This window comes from Prunus mume, linkage group LG2 (assembly GCF_029339155.1).
Source record: "Prunus mume cultivar Tortuosa linkage group LG2, ASM2933915v1, whole genome shotgun sequence".
Lineage (NCBI taxonomy): Eukaryota > Viridiplantae > Streptophyta > Magnoliopsida > Rosales > Rosaceae > Prunus > Prunus mume.
Window position 1 is genome coordinate 43,922,464 of NC_142699.1, and position 14,585 is coordinate 43,937,048.

A 14,585-nucleotide genomic window follows, 5' to 3' on the forward strand; every position below is an offset into this window, starting at 1 on the left:
TTTAGGGTACCCTACAATTTTTTTTCCAATGATCCAAACCATCTATTTTTTAGGTCTTCATTCATAGATCATCCTTACAAAAAATTAGACAAATCGGAAACCGTTTTGACATCCAATTGTGTCCTACAAAATCAATGAATACGGCGCTTCAAGAAAGTACTAAAATTTCAATAACTCAATTGAATGGTCAAATGATATCGGATTTAAGTGATTTTTTGTAGAGATGATCTTTGAATGAGTATCTACAAAATAGACGGTATGGATTAGTGAAATACAATCCGGAGTGGGCCCTACAAGGGTGTCCTCAAATAAGCTTATTTGAGGATCCCTCAATGGAAGCTCTCTGTATATATATATTCTTTAAATGACAACAACTTGGGGTTATTTGAAAATTTAATCATAAAGGCCTTTTGTTTGGAACTCTCGTGGCACCTTGACAGTGTGTGTGTGTGTGAGAGAGAGATTCTCTTCCCCTTCCTAAACATGACAAATAAAACAAAATAAAAAAACAAAGGCCTTTTGTTTTATATACAAAAAATTATATATCAAAATTACCCTTCAACAATGACAAATCAATATTCAGATATCTTACACAATAAAATTAGGGATAATTACAGAAACAACTCATGAGGTTTAACGGATTTTAACAAATCTCTCTCCACTTTTAAACCCACCAAAAAAAACCACCAACATGTACACCCCTGACGTAACCCCTTTAGAAGAAAATTTAGGCCATAGAATATAACGTAATGTAGAGAAAAATCTAATGGCATGCGTTGTGAGCACGATATAAATGAAGCAAAATCTGTGTATGATGGTGTGACACCAATGCCATATGCCCGTCCTTCTGTAAACTAATTTAAAATATTATATGCATGTAAGTCCAATTATGCTCCAAAGGGTACACACACTCGGGCTTATTATTCCTACATGCTCAAGTATCTTTTTTGGGTAATGATTTCCACACTCCAATTTTATCCACTTACACTCTTTTTTTAATTATAAAATGAAGTGTAAGTGGATAAAATTGAAGTGGAAAAATCACCACTCCTTTTTTTTCCTTCGAAATGAACAGTCTAAGGGTACTTTGGTACTTTCATACATTTTTTTACTTTTATGACGTTCATTTTCTACCTTGGTGAACTTAATAACTAAATGTACGCTTTCAGTAAACTAATTTAGCAAACAATTGTTAACCAATTCAGATTAAAAATGTCTAAACCATTAGAAACTACACTCAAACGTAAATTACAAGACCAATAATACAATTTAGCCACATTTTTTATATAATCAAATATCCCTCCAGATCTCGTCAAATCCGAAGAGCCTAGTACCTTGATGTGTTTACCCTTCGACAAACTAATATTATACATTTTCACCCAAAAATATATATTAACACTGCATGCTAAACAAATATGATCCGTGACGAACACCTAGGAGGCATAGAACACAATGGCGCATGCCCCTCATTCTCTGCGGCCATTACAGCAGAGCCACCGCTTGCCCGCGCTCAAATCAAATACGTTACAATGAGCTAATCTTGCCATTGTAAAACTTGGGGCAAAATGGATTTTGATTTTCCAACTTGGACAAACCAGGCCAAGTGGAATTACAAATGAAACTTGCATACAAGATACAGAATCCCCACAATTCATGCCTGTGATGGGAAATCCTGCATGTAAAGGAGATAATAAGGGTAAATTCATAATTTGCTTGTTCTTCATTTTCTTTGAAACAAAGGATATATTTCTTTGAAGTCAAGAAATTTAGTTGGGAGCAAATTTAAATCAAAGATTAGGAACAGTGAAAGGGATAGAAGAAGTGGTACAACTTGCCCCACCAACCCAAAATAATAAAGAAAAAGAAATATATATGAGGTGGAGAGACAAATATGATCAAGAAAAAGAATGATTGATAATGTTCTGTACTGTAAAACAATTGCATATTACATTCTGCAGTTGGGTGCCATTTATCAAAAGCTAATGCAAAAGTAAACTAACTGGTAAAAGCAGCTAACAAGAGGTTCTTTTCCTCATTGCATCATGAAAGATTGTGATATCTGAACTGTTCGAACTTCGAATAATTCTATGTATTGTTACAAAAAATTTCATTTATAAAAATAAAAAAAATCTTAACAGTATTACATTAGTTCTGACAATCACATGGGCTTTAGAGGTGCTTCAAACCCTTCTGAACTCTCTCAATATACAGATATCTGTTACTAAATTATTTATTACAAGTCATGCAAGGTCTTTTCTAATCCCTCAACAGATTTAATTTTCAAATAATACATGTATCGAAAGAAATTGAACTTACCAGATGCTGCACTATGCACAAGGGCACAGTCTCCTGGTATGCTGATGTGAACCATAACAAGAAAGCATTGATTGTGTTTGAGTAAACAAGCATGCTCCAGGATTCTAAAAGTAATAAGCGATATTAATGCTCCATTGAGTGTCATATACTTCGAGCAAAAGAAAAAATGTCACAATTTTTTTTTACTTTTTTCTGGCTTCCTAGAGAAAAAACATGCTAAACACAAATTCTTCCAATAAGATGTTTCTGGTTCCAATTGTTTCCTTTTAGCAAAACAGTAAGAACAATGATTGCATCTGAGCTATATAATGTTTAGATCATGGTTTTAAAATTGCTACACTAAATCTTCATAATATTTTGCAAAATTGGCAAGTGTGGCACCACAAAAAAAAATATAAAAGAAACAAATCCATTGAAGCCAGAGAAGTACTGATTTATTATCAAGGAGGTATGTGGCACAGAGGAATGGAGAGCCTAGCCTATCATATTCTTTAACTTTAAAGTAGTTAATGTGCCACCAAAAGGAAAGAGATACTCAAGTGCTGAATCATCATAAGGACAGGCACATCTTCCATGGGCAATTTCATATATAAATTAACTGCCAAAGTATGAGCTATCTCAGTTAGACTCATAAGATATGAGAAAAAGTACATTGCTCTATCAGCAATCTACATAGAATACACAGGACTTATAACACTTTAAGTTAAGGCCTTATGTCATTATATGTCTATAAAGCCTCATTTCGGCAGCCAAGTAGGTAAGTCCATATGTGAGAACAGTGGTATATCAATAATCATTAAATCAACCTCCACAATAAAGGTGTGGTACAAGATCCAAGGCAGTGCATAGGGCACTCAATAAAATTTACTACAAGACAACTATGTGGAAGTTTTGCAATGCATGAACTTTGAAACTAAAATAATTACTAGCCAGAAAATGCCTATGTGGTAATAATAATCTCCAGTGACTGAAATTTCTTTGCAGAAATACAAATTCTTTAAAGATAGAATGATTGTGTCAAAGCTATTGCAGGAAATATGATTCTCTGTATACTAAAACACAATTCCAGAACACAGGAACTTTAATGCTGAAAAGGAAGCATACCAAATCTTCAGGAGCATCATCAACAACTTCAGCAGGTTGGTCTGGACCAATACTTGCCAGGCAAGTTCCCTTGCAGCTCATATATTTCTGCATACTGTTCAAAACAGAATTACAGAGAATAAAAAAAATGGTACAACCATATCTGGTTAACATTTCCTAAATGAAAAACTAAGGGAAACAAGAACTTTATTGAGAACAAAAAAAAAAAAAACAAAAAGAGATAGACATGCAGTCCAGCAGAACACCTAAACCACAAACAAAGACTAGCAAACCAACCAACAAAGCAAAAACTCCCACACAATTGAGAAGAATAGCCCCAAAAAATTACCATTTTGGATGCCAACACTAAAAAGAAACTACCAGAAATGTTTAGACACTAATATCCATGATGCCTGAAATCTAATTCTATCCCAATGAATCAATATAAGTGCCATTTAAAATGTTACATGGAAAATAATGAAATTAAAAAAAGAAGTTAAAAGTAAGTCAAAAGCCTGTATAAAATATTTTGTTATTGGGTCTGGATACAGTTAGAGGGAGAGGAAAGTAAAATGTGGATGAAAGAACATACTTCAGTCAAGAAAACCAAGTACAAGAATGCTAGATTAAATAACCTGATCCACACACATGATATATACAGAGCCATCCTCAAGCAGGTGTGGACTGTGCACCCACACAGGGACCAAGCATGGACTCCAGTGGATATTGGGATTGCACAATTCTCATAAATTAAGTAGTTGTATTTGTGTAGGAAGGAATTCCACAAGTCAACAGGAACAAACAAGTCTACTCCATGGTAAAACTCAACAAATGAAGTAGGAAGTATGTATTCGTCCAATCAGTACAGCACCTAAATATGAGCTTGAAATAATGGGTCCCACACCCTTATAATTGGACTTTGGACGAATTTCTGAAATATGGATTTAGGCTAAAAAATAATTCAGGCATTTTTACCACAAAAAAATAGGCTTCTTGAAATTGAAATTTTTGCTAAATCTTCAGTCACTTGAGCTGTGTGGCTATTTTTATAAATAAATAAAGCAAAAGGCATACTAATTAAACCTTTTTTTTATAAGGAGCATACTAATTAAACTTAAGTGTTTAAAAATAAACTCTTTGGGTATACTAGATGGAATAATTATGTATCTATCGAAACCAAATTTAGAAGGAAAAAAACGAAAAAGTTAAACCTCTTTACTACAAACATATTTACGTTTTTTTTTCTTTTTTCAATTTAATAGTTCCACACTTCTCTATTTACAGAGAGATACAGCACAATTTTTTTTTCAATATCATGGTGATATAGGAAAAGAACCGACCACAATTTGAATATGCATGCCTTTTATTTTCACTATAAAAGGCCCATGTTTTTAGTTTTTGTATGGTGCCCCATAAACCTCAGGACCACCCCTACATGTCTGTGTGTAGGTGTGATGGCAAAGTTTCAATTAAAAAAATACAAGAATAATAAATTTTACAAAATTAAACTACCTAATGCTCAACTTACATGTCACACTGATTAAGTACCAAAAGCTTATTTGGAACACATGATTGTCCCTTTGACTTGCAAACTGAATCGCATGATTGACCTCGCCTGCCATCCACACCATAGCAAGTTCTTGTGAATCAGCTATGGTTGAGATTTTCTATAAATATATACATATATAAGTACATATAGATCAAGAAATAATTGTTGTGAAACCTCACCTTCCAACAAGAACATTAATGCCATTCAGTCTGGCTTCTAAAAATGTATAATTTGCACCTGTTGACATATATTTTAAAAAGAACAAAATTAATCCTTTCAACTAGCTGTAAACTGCACCCAGTCAAAAAGATAGGTATTGATTTAATCAATAAATCACTATACCATATAAGAAAGTCTAGTAAGAGAGGTAAGAAAAAACACAATCGATATAGAACAACCATACTCCAATAGTCCAGTTCGAAATTAATGCAAGTATATAACAAAGAACCTTCTACCTAACAAAGTTTTATCAACCTATCATGCTAAAGTGCTTAACGTTTGATATGGCACTGGCATTACTATATTCACTGTTACATTTAATTTAATTTATCTCATAGCAAAAACAGTATAATGAAGCTTCAAATAGTGTGGAAAGAAAACCAAATTTAATAATGAGGCTTCTAATAAGAATGTGTCTGATACCCGTGGGCAATTATGGGAAATCAGAAACCTATGAGGGATAATACTTACTAGATTCTAGTTCACTTTGTTTATATAAGTAATTTGTGGTATTAGTTAGCTCCTCTAAGATAGCAAGAAGGAACCGCCTTTTTCAGAAACCGTTAGTAGCTTGATTTTGAAGGTATGAGGTGCATGGAAATTCCTTACTTGGTCTGATCCAAAATCAAAAAGGTTATGCAGCTGCTTGCCACTATGTGAAAGTCTTCTTCCCTAGTATGGTGCTAGGTTTCTCGAGGTTAGTCTAGGGGTACATCCCAGGCTACCCATTCTAATTTCTTTATCTGTGTATCACTGTATCCTAGGAAGATTATATTCACTCTCGATTAATTTTTCAGATCATCCTACATATTTAGGTTACTATAAGAATAACAAAAAGTCTTTTTATAAGAAACAATTACTTTACCAACTAGCTTTTAGCCTAGTGGTACTTCTCTTCCGAATGTTGGACGAGGTAGATCCCAAGTTCAATTTCCACCCCTCTGTTGATATTTAAAAAAAGAAAAGGATACCAAAAGAAAGACGGACAAGTTCTCCATCAAGGAAAAGCTCCAACTAAAAACTAACAGCAGAGACATTTCAAATATCTAAACATCCATTGCCAATTTTTTTAAAAAAAAATTCATGCTTTCAATGAAGGAAACAGTGTCTTTTTAAATCCAAAAACAACTATAAAAATTAGATGGAAACTGCATCAACAATATCATAATTTGGGCCATGAGCTAGTTATCACTTAACACATAAGCAGATAAAGGAAACAAAGGTTACACTAGTGTTGGAGGCAAGGTAACACAGATAAGGATAATATTAAGGGGGGATTACACAACTGAAAGGACTAGAAATCCAGCCACAGCCCTTGCCACACAAAAAAGAAAAAAAGAAAAAAGATAGAAAATCAACAGAAACAAGTAATAGACATGGAAGCATATGACATTGAAAGTTTATGTTCCCCCTTCTTCCCACTACCCGAAATAAATCAAAGAAATCCCCCGAACAATAAAAGCAAAAATGGTCATAAACCTTCAAACATTTGTCCCCATTAAAATATGATTACCCACTATGGAAATTATAAACAACGTTAAAGAAGAGTACATCATAATATAATTGCCAAAGCTGGACCTTACCCGACGAATTTGATGGCAGGGAAAAACAGTGATGGAAATCACTAAGGTAAGCATTTTCGTGGACCTGAAACGTTCAAATTTACTCAGACAGTATGACAGGCATATTGCAATCATGTAAAATAAAATCCAAATTTTTTACTGTTGTGTAAGGTAGTTTAATGAAAACAAATGAGTCAAACTTCATAAGACATCTGGGGAAGTCCAGTGTTATTGTAGTTGCTCTTGTTTATCACATTTCGATACTGAAATGATTATTAGTGTGATTTATGTTTGGCTTGTATACTTGTTGCATCCCTTTTATACAAAGTTAAGTTTTTCATGTTATGAGAGCTCTGGTTGACTATTTCATCCTATATCCAAATACAGGCGACTCAACTTCAAGTAAGTTTTTCAGTTTTGCATGTGAAAGGCCCGTAGTGGATTCAAATTTTTGGGGAGGCTTTAATAACAAATGATTGTTCCTATAAGCATAATCTTTTGGGATACACAATTACTCAATAATCCTAACTATACTATGAGTACTTCGACTGTAATCAAACACATATCCTGAAGTAGCCACCAGAGAAACCTATAACATAATACAGACTCACGAGATCACTCACTCTTTCATATCTCAGAGGATTATTTGGGAAAGAAATTATTTTAATTAAAAATAAATATTCAATAAGCACAAAATTGCTTTAAAGTAAAGAATTAAACATTTCTTATCTTTTCCCTTATACCGTCTGAGAAACAATGCGGATCCTTCTAGTTTTTGTGAATATGACAACATAAACTAAAAAATGACAAAACTTCTGAAGTTTCAAAAAGGATCCCAATCTAATAAAAGTATGTGGATTTTTAAACTCAACGATCAGAACAAGTATGTGGATTTTAAAACTCAGTCACCTCTCTGAAATGAATTCTCATATCAAGTTTGATCACCAATTTCTGAACGAAGTATTGAGGAGACAGTAACAGAATGCCAGCACATTGGTATCATTGGTAATTTTTTGTGACATTATTCCTGTTATCAACGCTTCATGCATAGTCTAATCCATTATTTATGTGTGTACCAACATATTAGTTAGCATTCGATAAATAAGTTTGTGAAATTGTTCGCATAATGAGGGAAACACTATCTATCCTCCATGAGTTGACAAAACCCAAAGGCCAAAAACCACCTCCAAGAAGAACAACGATTACATCATATATGTATTGCTTACCACACTCTCAGAATTATGACGACACCTCCCAGCACAGAAATCAAAAACATTTGAATATTTCCCTGCCAAGAGAAAACTGTGAGCACACATTATCCCAAGAAAAAATTTAGTTCAGGGGTAAATATATTTCTTGATTGCCTCTGCAAGGGGCAAAAAAGAGGTTTCACAAGACTCATTCCATGCAATGGATAAAGGGGATAAATAGTCAAATCGGGACTTCTAATCTTCCAAAACCTAGTAGAAATAGCAGTTGAACATTCATTTATCAATGCGCCCTAAAACTGTCAGACTCTTCATGCAAAGGTCATTTTGTGGATTTTTAAACTCAACGATCTCTGAAATGAGATCTAATGCAGCATCAGAATAGCGAATGCTCAAGATTAGTCTCCGAGAAAAGATTCAAAACTTCTACTATTTAAAATTGTACCTGCAGTAGCTGGTTTGGCAACCTTCACATTCATTACTTGTTCCTCTTTTATCTGCACAATAAAACCCACTAATACTGAAACTTACAACATTAAAAAGAGAACAGAAAAACACAAAGGAAATAATATAGACAATGGAAAATGGTAGTACAAAATTTGAAGAATTCAAGAAATTACCCTTGAGGGATTTAGACAGCATGAAACACAATATTCATAAGAATCACAACACTCTGAAACTACATTGCAACCACTGCAGACAAAAGGGAGGCAGGAATGTTGTTAATTTGCTCAATCTTCTGATAAAGAATTTCAGAGTTCTACTTAGTGAAAAACTCACTGACAAGAGAATTTTTCTCCTTTTTCAGGGCAGCAGCGAGACTGCGGATTTAAAGACAGAGCATCACAGACATGGCCTACAATGCAAATATAGATTATATAAATAAGGGGATTAAAACTAACAATGAAGTAAACAAAACATGATAAGTTATCAGAAGATTTTTGATAAGTTATAAACAAAAAAAAGGAAAAACATGAAAACTAATGGCACAAGAAGAAACTTAGAGAGGCGCAAGCTGACCATTATCATCAGATAGTAAGTATCTTCCTAGGACAGTATTTTTGCAAATGCGCCTCCCTTGAAATCCAACATCCTTCCTGTAAATTTGAAGGGAAAACGAACAAGTTGTGAATTGTAACAATACAAGCATATCATCAACTAGGGAAGAGCCATAAGAAAAATGTACAAAATATAGCACCAAACCACTGAGACACAAGCAATCCAAAGGAGCAATTGTGTTGTCAGATAAACCAAAGAATAAAGAGAAATACAATAACCCACAGTAACAAATAGCACATTGAATAGCAGTCTGGCATTATATGACCCAAAAAAACCCTAAGAAATTTCCAATAGTAACGCATCCATATTCTTTTCAAATTCAGTTTTACGAGCAAAATTGTAGTTAAACCACCTGGAATGCCAGGGTTAAAAAGAAAAAGGAAAAAGATAAGCAATTTAATCGTGTGATGATAAGGCATTTTACAAATGCAAGCTGCCAACATGTTCACCTAAGTCTATCCATCTGGGATAAATCTAAAACTGCAGCTTCAGAGTTTGGAAACTTATAGGTATTGCTTTGGACTAGCTACAAGACATTGTAGCTTTGTCAAACTAACCTTACATTATTACACCCACATAAAATATTATGTTTTCTTCTTCTCTGTTAGTTATTGGTGGATACTGTATTAAATAAATAAACAAACAAATAAAACCCATGCCCAATACGGCAAAGCCATCAAGATTCAAAATTCAGAAGAACATAAAAAAGAACCCAAGCAGCATTTCCACAAGATTCAACCTTTTGCCCCCATTTCCTCTGTTCTCTCAGCAACCAAAGAGACGAACCAAAATTATATTGAAAACAGAAAACAGAAAAATAAAAAATGTACCTGATGGCTGAGATTCTTGGTGAGAATTGAAGGATTAATAGGTGAAAGAATAGCAGGAATAAGTTTAATCTGGATATGGACATTTTCATCTTTGGCAAGGAATATGGAAGAATTTTTGGGCTCTTGTGGTTCTAAGAGATGCTATTGAGAATTGGGGCTGGGTTGAATCGAAGATCATCAGGGAGGAGAAAGAAAACTTCGTCTGTATAAAAAAGCACATTCAAATCGATTGCGTCTGTTTTCTTCTGATAATTTGGAGGCAGTGTATCTAAAAACCCAACCCTCTCAAGGTTCATAAAAAATGTTAGAAGTTCGACCAAGGCGTGTACCCAATTTTTTACACTTTCAATTTTACTCTAATTTAAAAAATATCAATAAAATAGCACTTTATTTATAAATATTTTAAAAAATGACCATTTTTTTATTTTAAATTTAGAAAAAGACCTTCTATATTTTTTTTTTTGGTTGGAGCAAATACCATAAAATAGTACAAAGGATAGCAAAATAATCCAAAACTCAAATGTAAGAGGTAAGGACAATAGTGTAATCTTCAAAAAAGATTCGCAACCTGAACCGAACGCAGGGAAACAAAAGAAAAGAAAAAAGAGGAATCTTGGACGCCACTTCAATCGACTGCACCAAACAACAGTCCAATAACTGAAAGCATAAACCTACAAGAGCAAAAGAAAATTAGAAAAAGAAAACAAAAAATCACAATGAAATTAGAGAAAGAAATTACATTTGATAGAACTCAAAATAATTGATGAAAACAAAACCCTGGGTGATAAAGCAATTAGATATCTATATGAATATAGTTAAACCTTCTGCACTTGCTACAAATCGGATATGAATAAGATTAGCAAGTATAGAAGGTCTATGCTTGCCGCATTTTTCGTCTTGTTTGAAAAAGACCACCTGTACTTGCTAATAGCCTGAACCGATCAAATAAGAAAAGTCATTTGATCCGGTCTAATATTCAACAAATTATTGACAAATATTCATATCCGATTTGTTAAGCTAACGAACATCCGGTGTGATAATTTGATCTAATTTTAGTTAAATAATGCAAATGTGAGGTTAATGTATATAGAATTTAGCTGATATAGAACTATTATCAAGTAGCCAACATAGTCTAATCAAGTGGAAAAGAGTCTTGATTTGCAGACGAGAGGTCTCAAGTTCGAATCCCATGACATTATAATTGTGTGTATGTGAGAAATCCTCTATCGCTTGTATAAAAAAAAAAACTATTATCAAGTAACTTGGATTAAATCAATGTAATAAAAAGAGTTTTAGTGCAAATATCATAACATAACCTAGAAGATTTAAGGAAGAGTAGAAGAATGATTAAGAAGTTTTACGGTTAAGTTGTAAACAAAAAGAACATAATATATAATTTATTTTAAAATAAATATTCCAAAAATAATCTAATTTATTATAAAGTTATATATCATACATAATATAAATACGTAAAAAGATGAAGTGGATATGAAATCACTCTGGTCCCTTCATGGCTCCGCCACTGCACGTATCAAAATGTTACTAGGAATGCTTATGTCCCAGTGGACGACAACACCCACTGTGTGATTGAACCAAGCACAGGTACTTGTAAACAAATATAAAAAAACACCGAGCGCAAATATTTGGAAGTCGATGTCTATTACTTTTTTGTTTGATGTCTATTACCGGCAAGAGCATTTGTAACTATTATGCCTTCAATTGTCTGATTTGTAAAACAAGCCAAAATAGACAAAATTGTCCTTATTTATTTTTGATTTCTAATCCTTTACATTGTATGTCTTTGATTTGAAAGTTGAGAGGTTTTTTGTCTTTTTGAAAAAGTTTTGGCTTTTTCCAAAAGTGAAATTTTTTTTTTGGCTAAAACCTAAATTTACTAAATATTTCCCTTTTATCTTTTAATTTTTATTAAAAATAAAATCAGAAAAAAAATGGAAATTGGAAATTAAATAAATCAAATTACATCGAAATACCAAACCAAACACAACTCAATAGTACATACAATAGTAAGCGCGCCCATCTCTCTCTCTCTCTCTCTCTCTCTACAATGTCGACGAACCACCATGTCCTCCGCCTCGTCCTCTCCTGCCGCAAAATCACAGCGCAGGTGACGAACCCCAGCAGCTCCTCAATCATAGCCATGGCCTCCTCCTCCGAGCAAGAGTTCGTCGCCCAGTACCGCGCCAAGCTCAACCGCTTCCCTCGCTCTCAGACCTTCTGGGACGCCAAGGTTGCCTCTCGCGTCGGCGAGAAGCTTGGCCTCCGCCTCCGGGATATCGGCGTCACCGGCGTAGAGATCGACGTCGGCGAAGAGCTGTCGAGGCCCGTCCACCACCGCATCAGGCTATTGCCACTCTTCCATTCCGTTAAACGAGCCGGCGTCGTCGTTAATGGCGCCGACGAGCTTGGGATCGGTCCGCCTAGCTAGGGTTCGATTTAATCGATCCGAATAAACGGTGAAGATACACCAGTGTAATTGGTTTCGGTGTGAGTGAGATACACGGGAAGAGTGACGCAGTTTTGATTCTTGTACGGCTTATAGAAATGAAATTAAAGGGATTTTGCTTGTAATGTAATTGAAATCAGAATTTTGTACACTTACCACCAGTATATTATTCACTCTTTTTTCTCGTTAAGAAGAATTGTAATTTTATAATCGATAAGCGAAATGAAATTATTTTGATTTCGAGCTGTATTTTATGTTGTTTTGAGAAATTAGTGTTCTCAAGAGATATTTTGCTTACACCATCTGAAAATTGGAGCATAGCAGCAGAAACAAAGACATGGCTTGATAATAAACAACCATGCAATTCAATCTGAAATTTTCAGCATGCCCCAAATTTGGCATTGGCCACTTTACTCACAATTTCAATTTAGGGTTTTTCGCAGCAATGGTCCCTCAATTATACCCGTATTTGCATTTAGGTTACTGAACTCAATTATTAGTTGCAGAGGTCTCAACTGCATGTTTCGTTGCACCAGTAATCCTTCCTTCAAGTCCGTTAGCTTTTTTCGTTTAAAATGATGACGTGACAAGCATCTGTGAAAATCTCATAGATTCGTGAGGGGCAAATCTGACTTTTCAGTTAATTAAAACGAATCTTTTGGTTTTGAAGGGAACGACAGTTGCACGTAAATGGCAATCTGAGCAAAAGGGGAAAATTGTGTCTAAGGTTTTCAAATCGAGAGGCATTGGACTTTGATTTTTGGGGGATTTTGGAACATTATCTCAGCATTATGCGTGAATGGACTAAGTAGCAAAGTATTTTGAGTTAAAAAAGCGATAAAGTACATATATAGGATTTTAGTTTCTGTACAGATAAAGTACAGAAAAGTGTCTGTCTACAGTGTGTGGAGGCTTCTTTAAATGGAGACAATTTTTCGGTGGTCTGGAGAACCCCCCAAGTATGGTAAGTTACTATAACCTAAATATTCCTTCTGCATTTTATATTGCAATATATTATGTTTGCAAATGTGTGGTCCTATTGTTGACAATGAAGTTTTGGCTTTAAGGTGGAAAAAAATGTAGTTAGAGTCTTTATTATTGTATGTGGTCTCATTTCTATCGGTTTGTCATGGAAGTGATTTCACACTTGCACATGCCTGCACTTACTTTGTCTTCCTTGTTTACTTTGTCCTCATTGTCATTGAAATTGTTTGTAAGCATACCTTTGTGTAATGTGGTAGATAAAGAAGAGCTGTGTACTCTTGAACTCTACCACTTTGGTATGTTGGAGAATGGTGTGTATAAGGGAGGCAAAGTATGCTATGTTAACAACTGTATTCATGACTATCTGTCATTATTGGATTTAAACAAAATTGGGATAGATCTTGGATACAAAGTTGATATAACACAAAGGGTTACAAGCTTAAAAGTTTACTATAAGATGCCTACAAAAAGTGGTCAGCATGTTGTGAATGAGGTTTTAAATGATAGTAGTATTCCAGGGTTAGTTGGGAGCATTTCATCAGATCAGGTATTGGTGTTGTATTACCATGATCCTACTCATAACAACGAGTTAGAGAGTGAAGATAAAGGGCAACAACAACACAGTTAAGATGTTGGCAATGAAGATGAATATGAAGAGGAAGAGGAGGAAAAAGAGGATGTTATTGTTGACAATGATTATGAATTAAGTGAAGAAGAAGAAAATGATAATAAAGAGGCTGCATCAAGAGCACAACCAAGGAACGATGCACCAAATGATGAATATGCACAATGTTTTGAAGATAGTGATCGACTTCCTTCTAATGATGAAGATAGTGATCAACTTCCTTCTGATGTTGATAGCTCTGGTGATGAGGAAGAAGGTCAAAAAAAGACAAGCAAGAGGAAATGGAAGAAGACAAATTTTAAATAGTTTAGTAAAGAAACTGATTTGAGAAATCCAGAGTTTAGAATTGGAATGCAATTTGCCAATAAGGATGAACTCAAGGAAGCTATTAGGGAGTATACAATTGTGCAAGGGAGGAATATTAAATTGGTGAAGAATGATAATAAAAGGATTCAAACAAAGTGTGTAGGTCACACGAAATGCCCTTTTATTCTATTTGCTTCCAAGATAGACAGAGATGAGCAGAAATTTGTCATAAAGACTCTGTCCTTAGAGCATGAATGTACTAGAGTGGACAAACTGAAATATACTAATTCAAGGTGGCTATCCAAAAGGTTTGCTGACAAGATTAGGAAAATCCTGAGTGGGATGTAGGGGCATTCAAGGCTGAGGTTTTAGAAAAGTAC

At 34.4% G+C, this 14,585-nt stretch overlaps 2 protein-coding genes across 2 annotated transcripts; one reads left to right on the plus strand and one right to left on the minus strand.

The window, feature by feature from the left end:
• Positions 1–1,262: 1,262 nt before the first annotated feature.
• On the minus strand, positions 1,263–10,159 carry LOC103322418 (glycosyltransferase family protein). The gene is made up of 12 exons (XM_089046649.1): positions 9,827–10,159; positions 8,958–9,034; positions 8,718–8,793; positions 8,558–8,630; positions 8,383–8,434; positions 7,956–8,017; positions 6,751–6,814; positions 5,128–5,185; positions 4,928–5,014; positions 3,421–3,514; positions 2,317–2,420; positions 1,263–1,672 (listed from the first exon to the last, which is right to left on the minus strand). The coding sequence occupies exons 1-11, from the start codon at positions 9,913–9,915 to the stop codon at positions 2,328–2,330; spliced, it is 825 nt and encodes a 274-aa protein (XP_088902775.1). The 5' UTR covers positions 9,916–10,159; the 3' UTR covers positions 1,263–1,672; positions 2,317–2,327.
• A 1,658-nt stretch (positions 10,160–11,817) lies between these two features.
• LOC148920477 (Ribosomal L18p/L5e family protein) lies at positions 11,818–12,539 on the plus strand. The gene has a single exon (XM_089046455.1). The coding sequence runs from the start codon at positions 11,892–11,894 to the stop codon at positions 12,270–12,272; it is 381 nt and encodes a 126-aa protein (XP_088902581.1). The 5' UTR covers positions 11,818–11,891; the 3' UTR covers positions 12,273–12,539.
• The last annotated feature ends 2,046 nt before the right edge of the window (positions 12,540–14,585 follow it).

What these genes read in the sequence shown, in the direction of transcription:
- LOC103322418 (XM_089046649.1), bottom strand. Translation starts at nt 9,915, where the DNA reads ATGAAAATGTCCATATCCAGATTAAACTTATTCCTGCTATTCTTTCAC. An exon ending in CTTACTATCTGATGATAATG is followed by an intron (nt 8,794 to 8,957) that starts GTCAGCTTGCGC and finishes TTTGCATTGTAG; the next exon opens with GCCATGTCTGTGATGCTCTG. An exon ending in CCTGCCATCAAATTCGTCGG is followed by an intron (nt 5,186 to 6,750) that starts GTAAGGTCCAGC and finishes ATATGTCAACAG; the next exon opens with GTGCAAATTATACATTTTTA.
- LOC148920477 (XM_089046455.1), top strand. Translation starts at nt 11,892, where the DNA reads ATGTCGACGAACCACCATGTCCTCCGCCTCGTCCTCTCCTGCCGCAAA.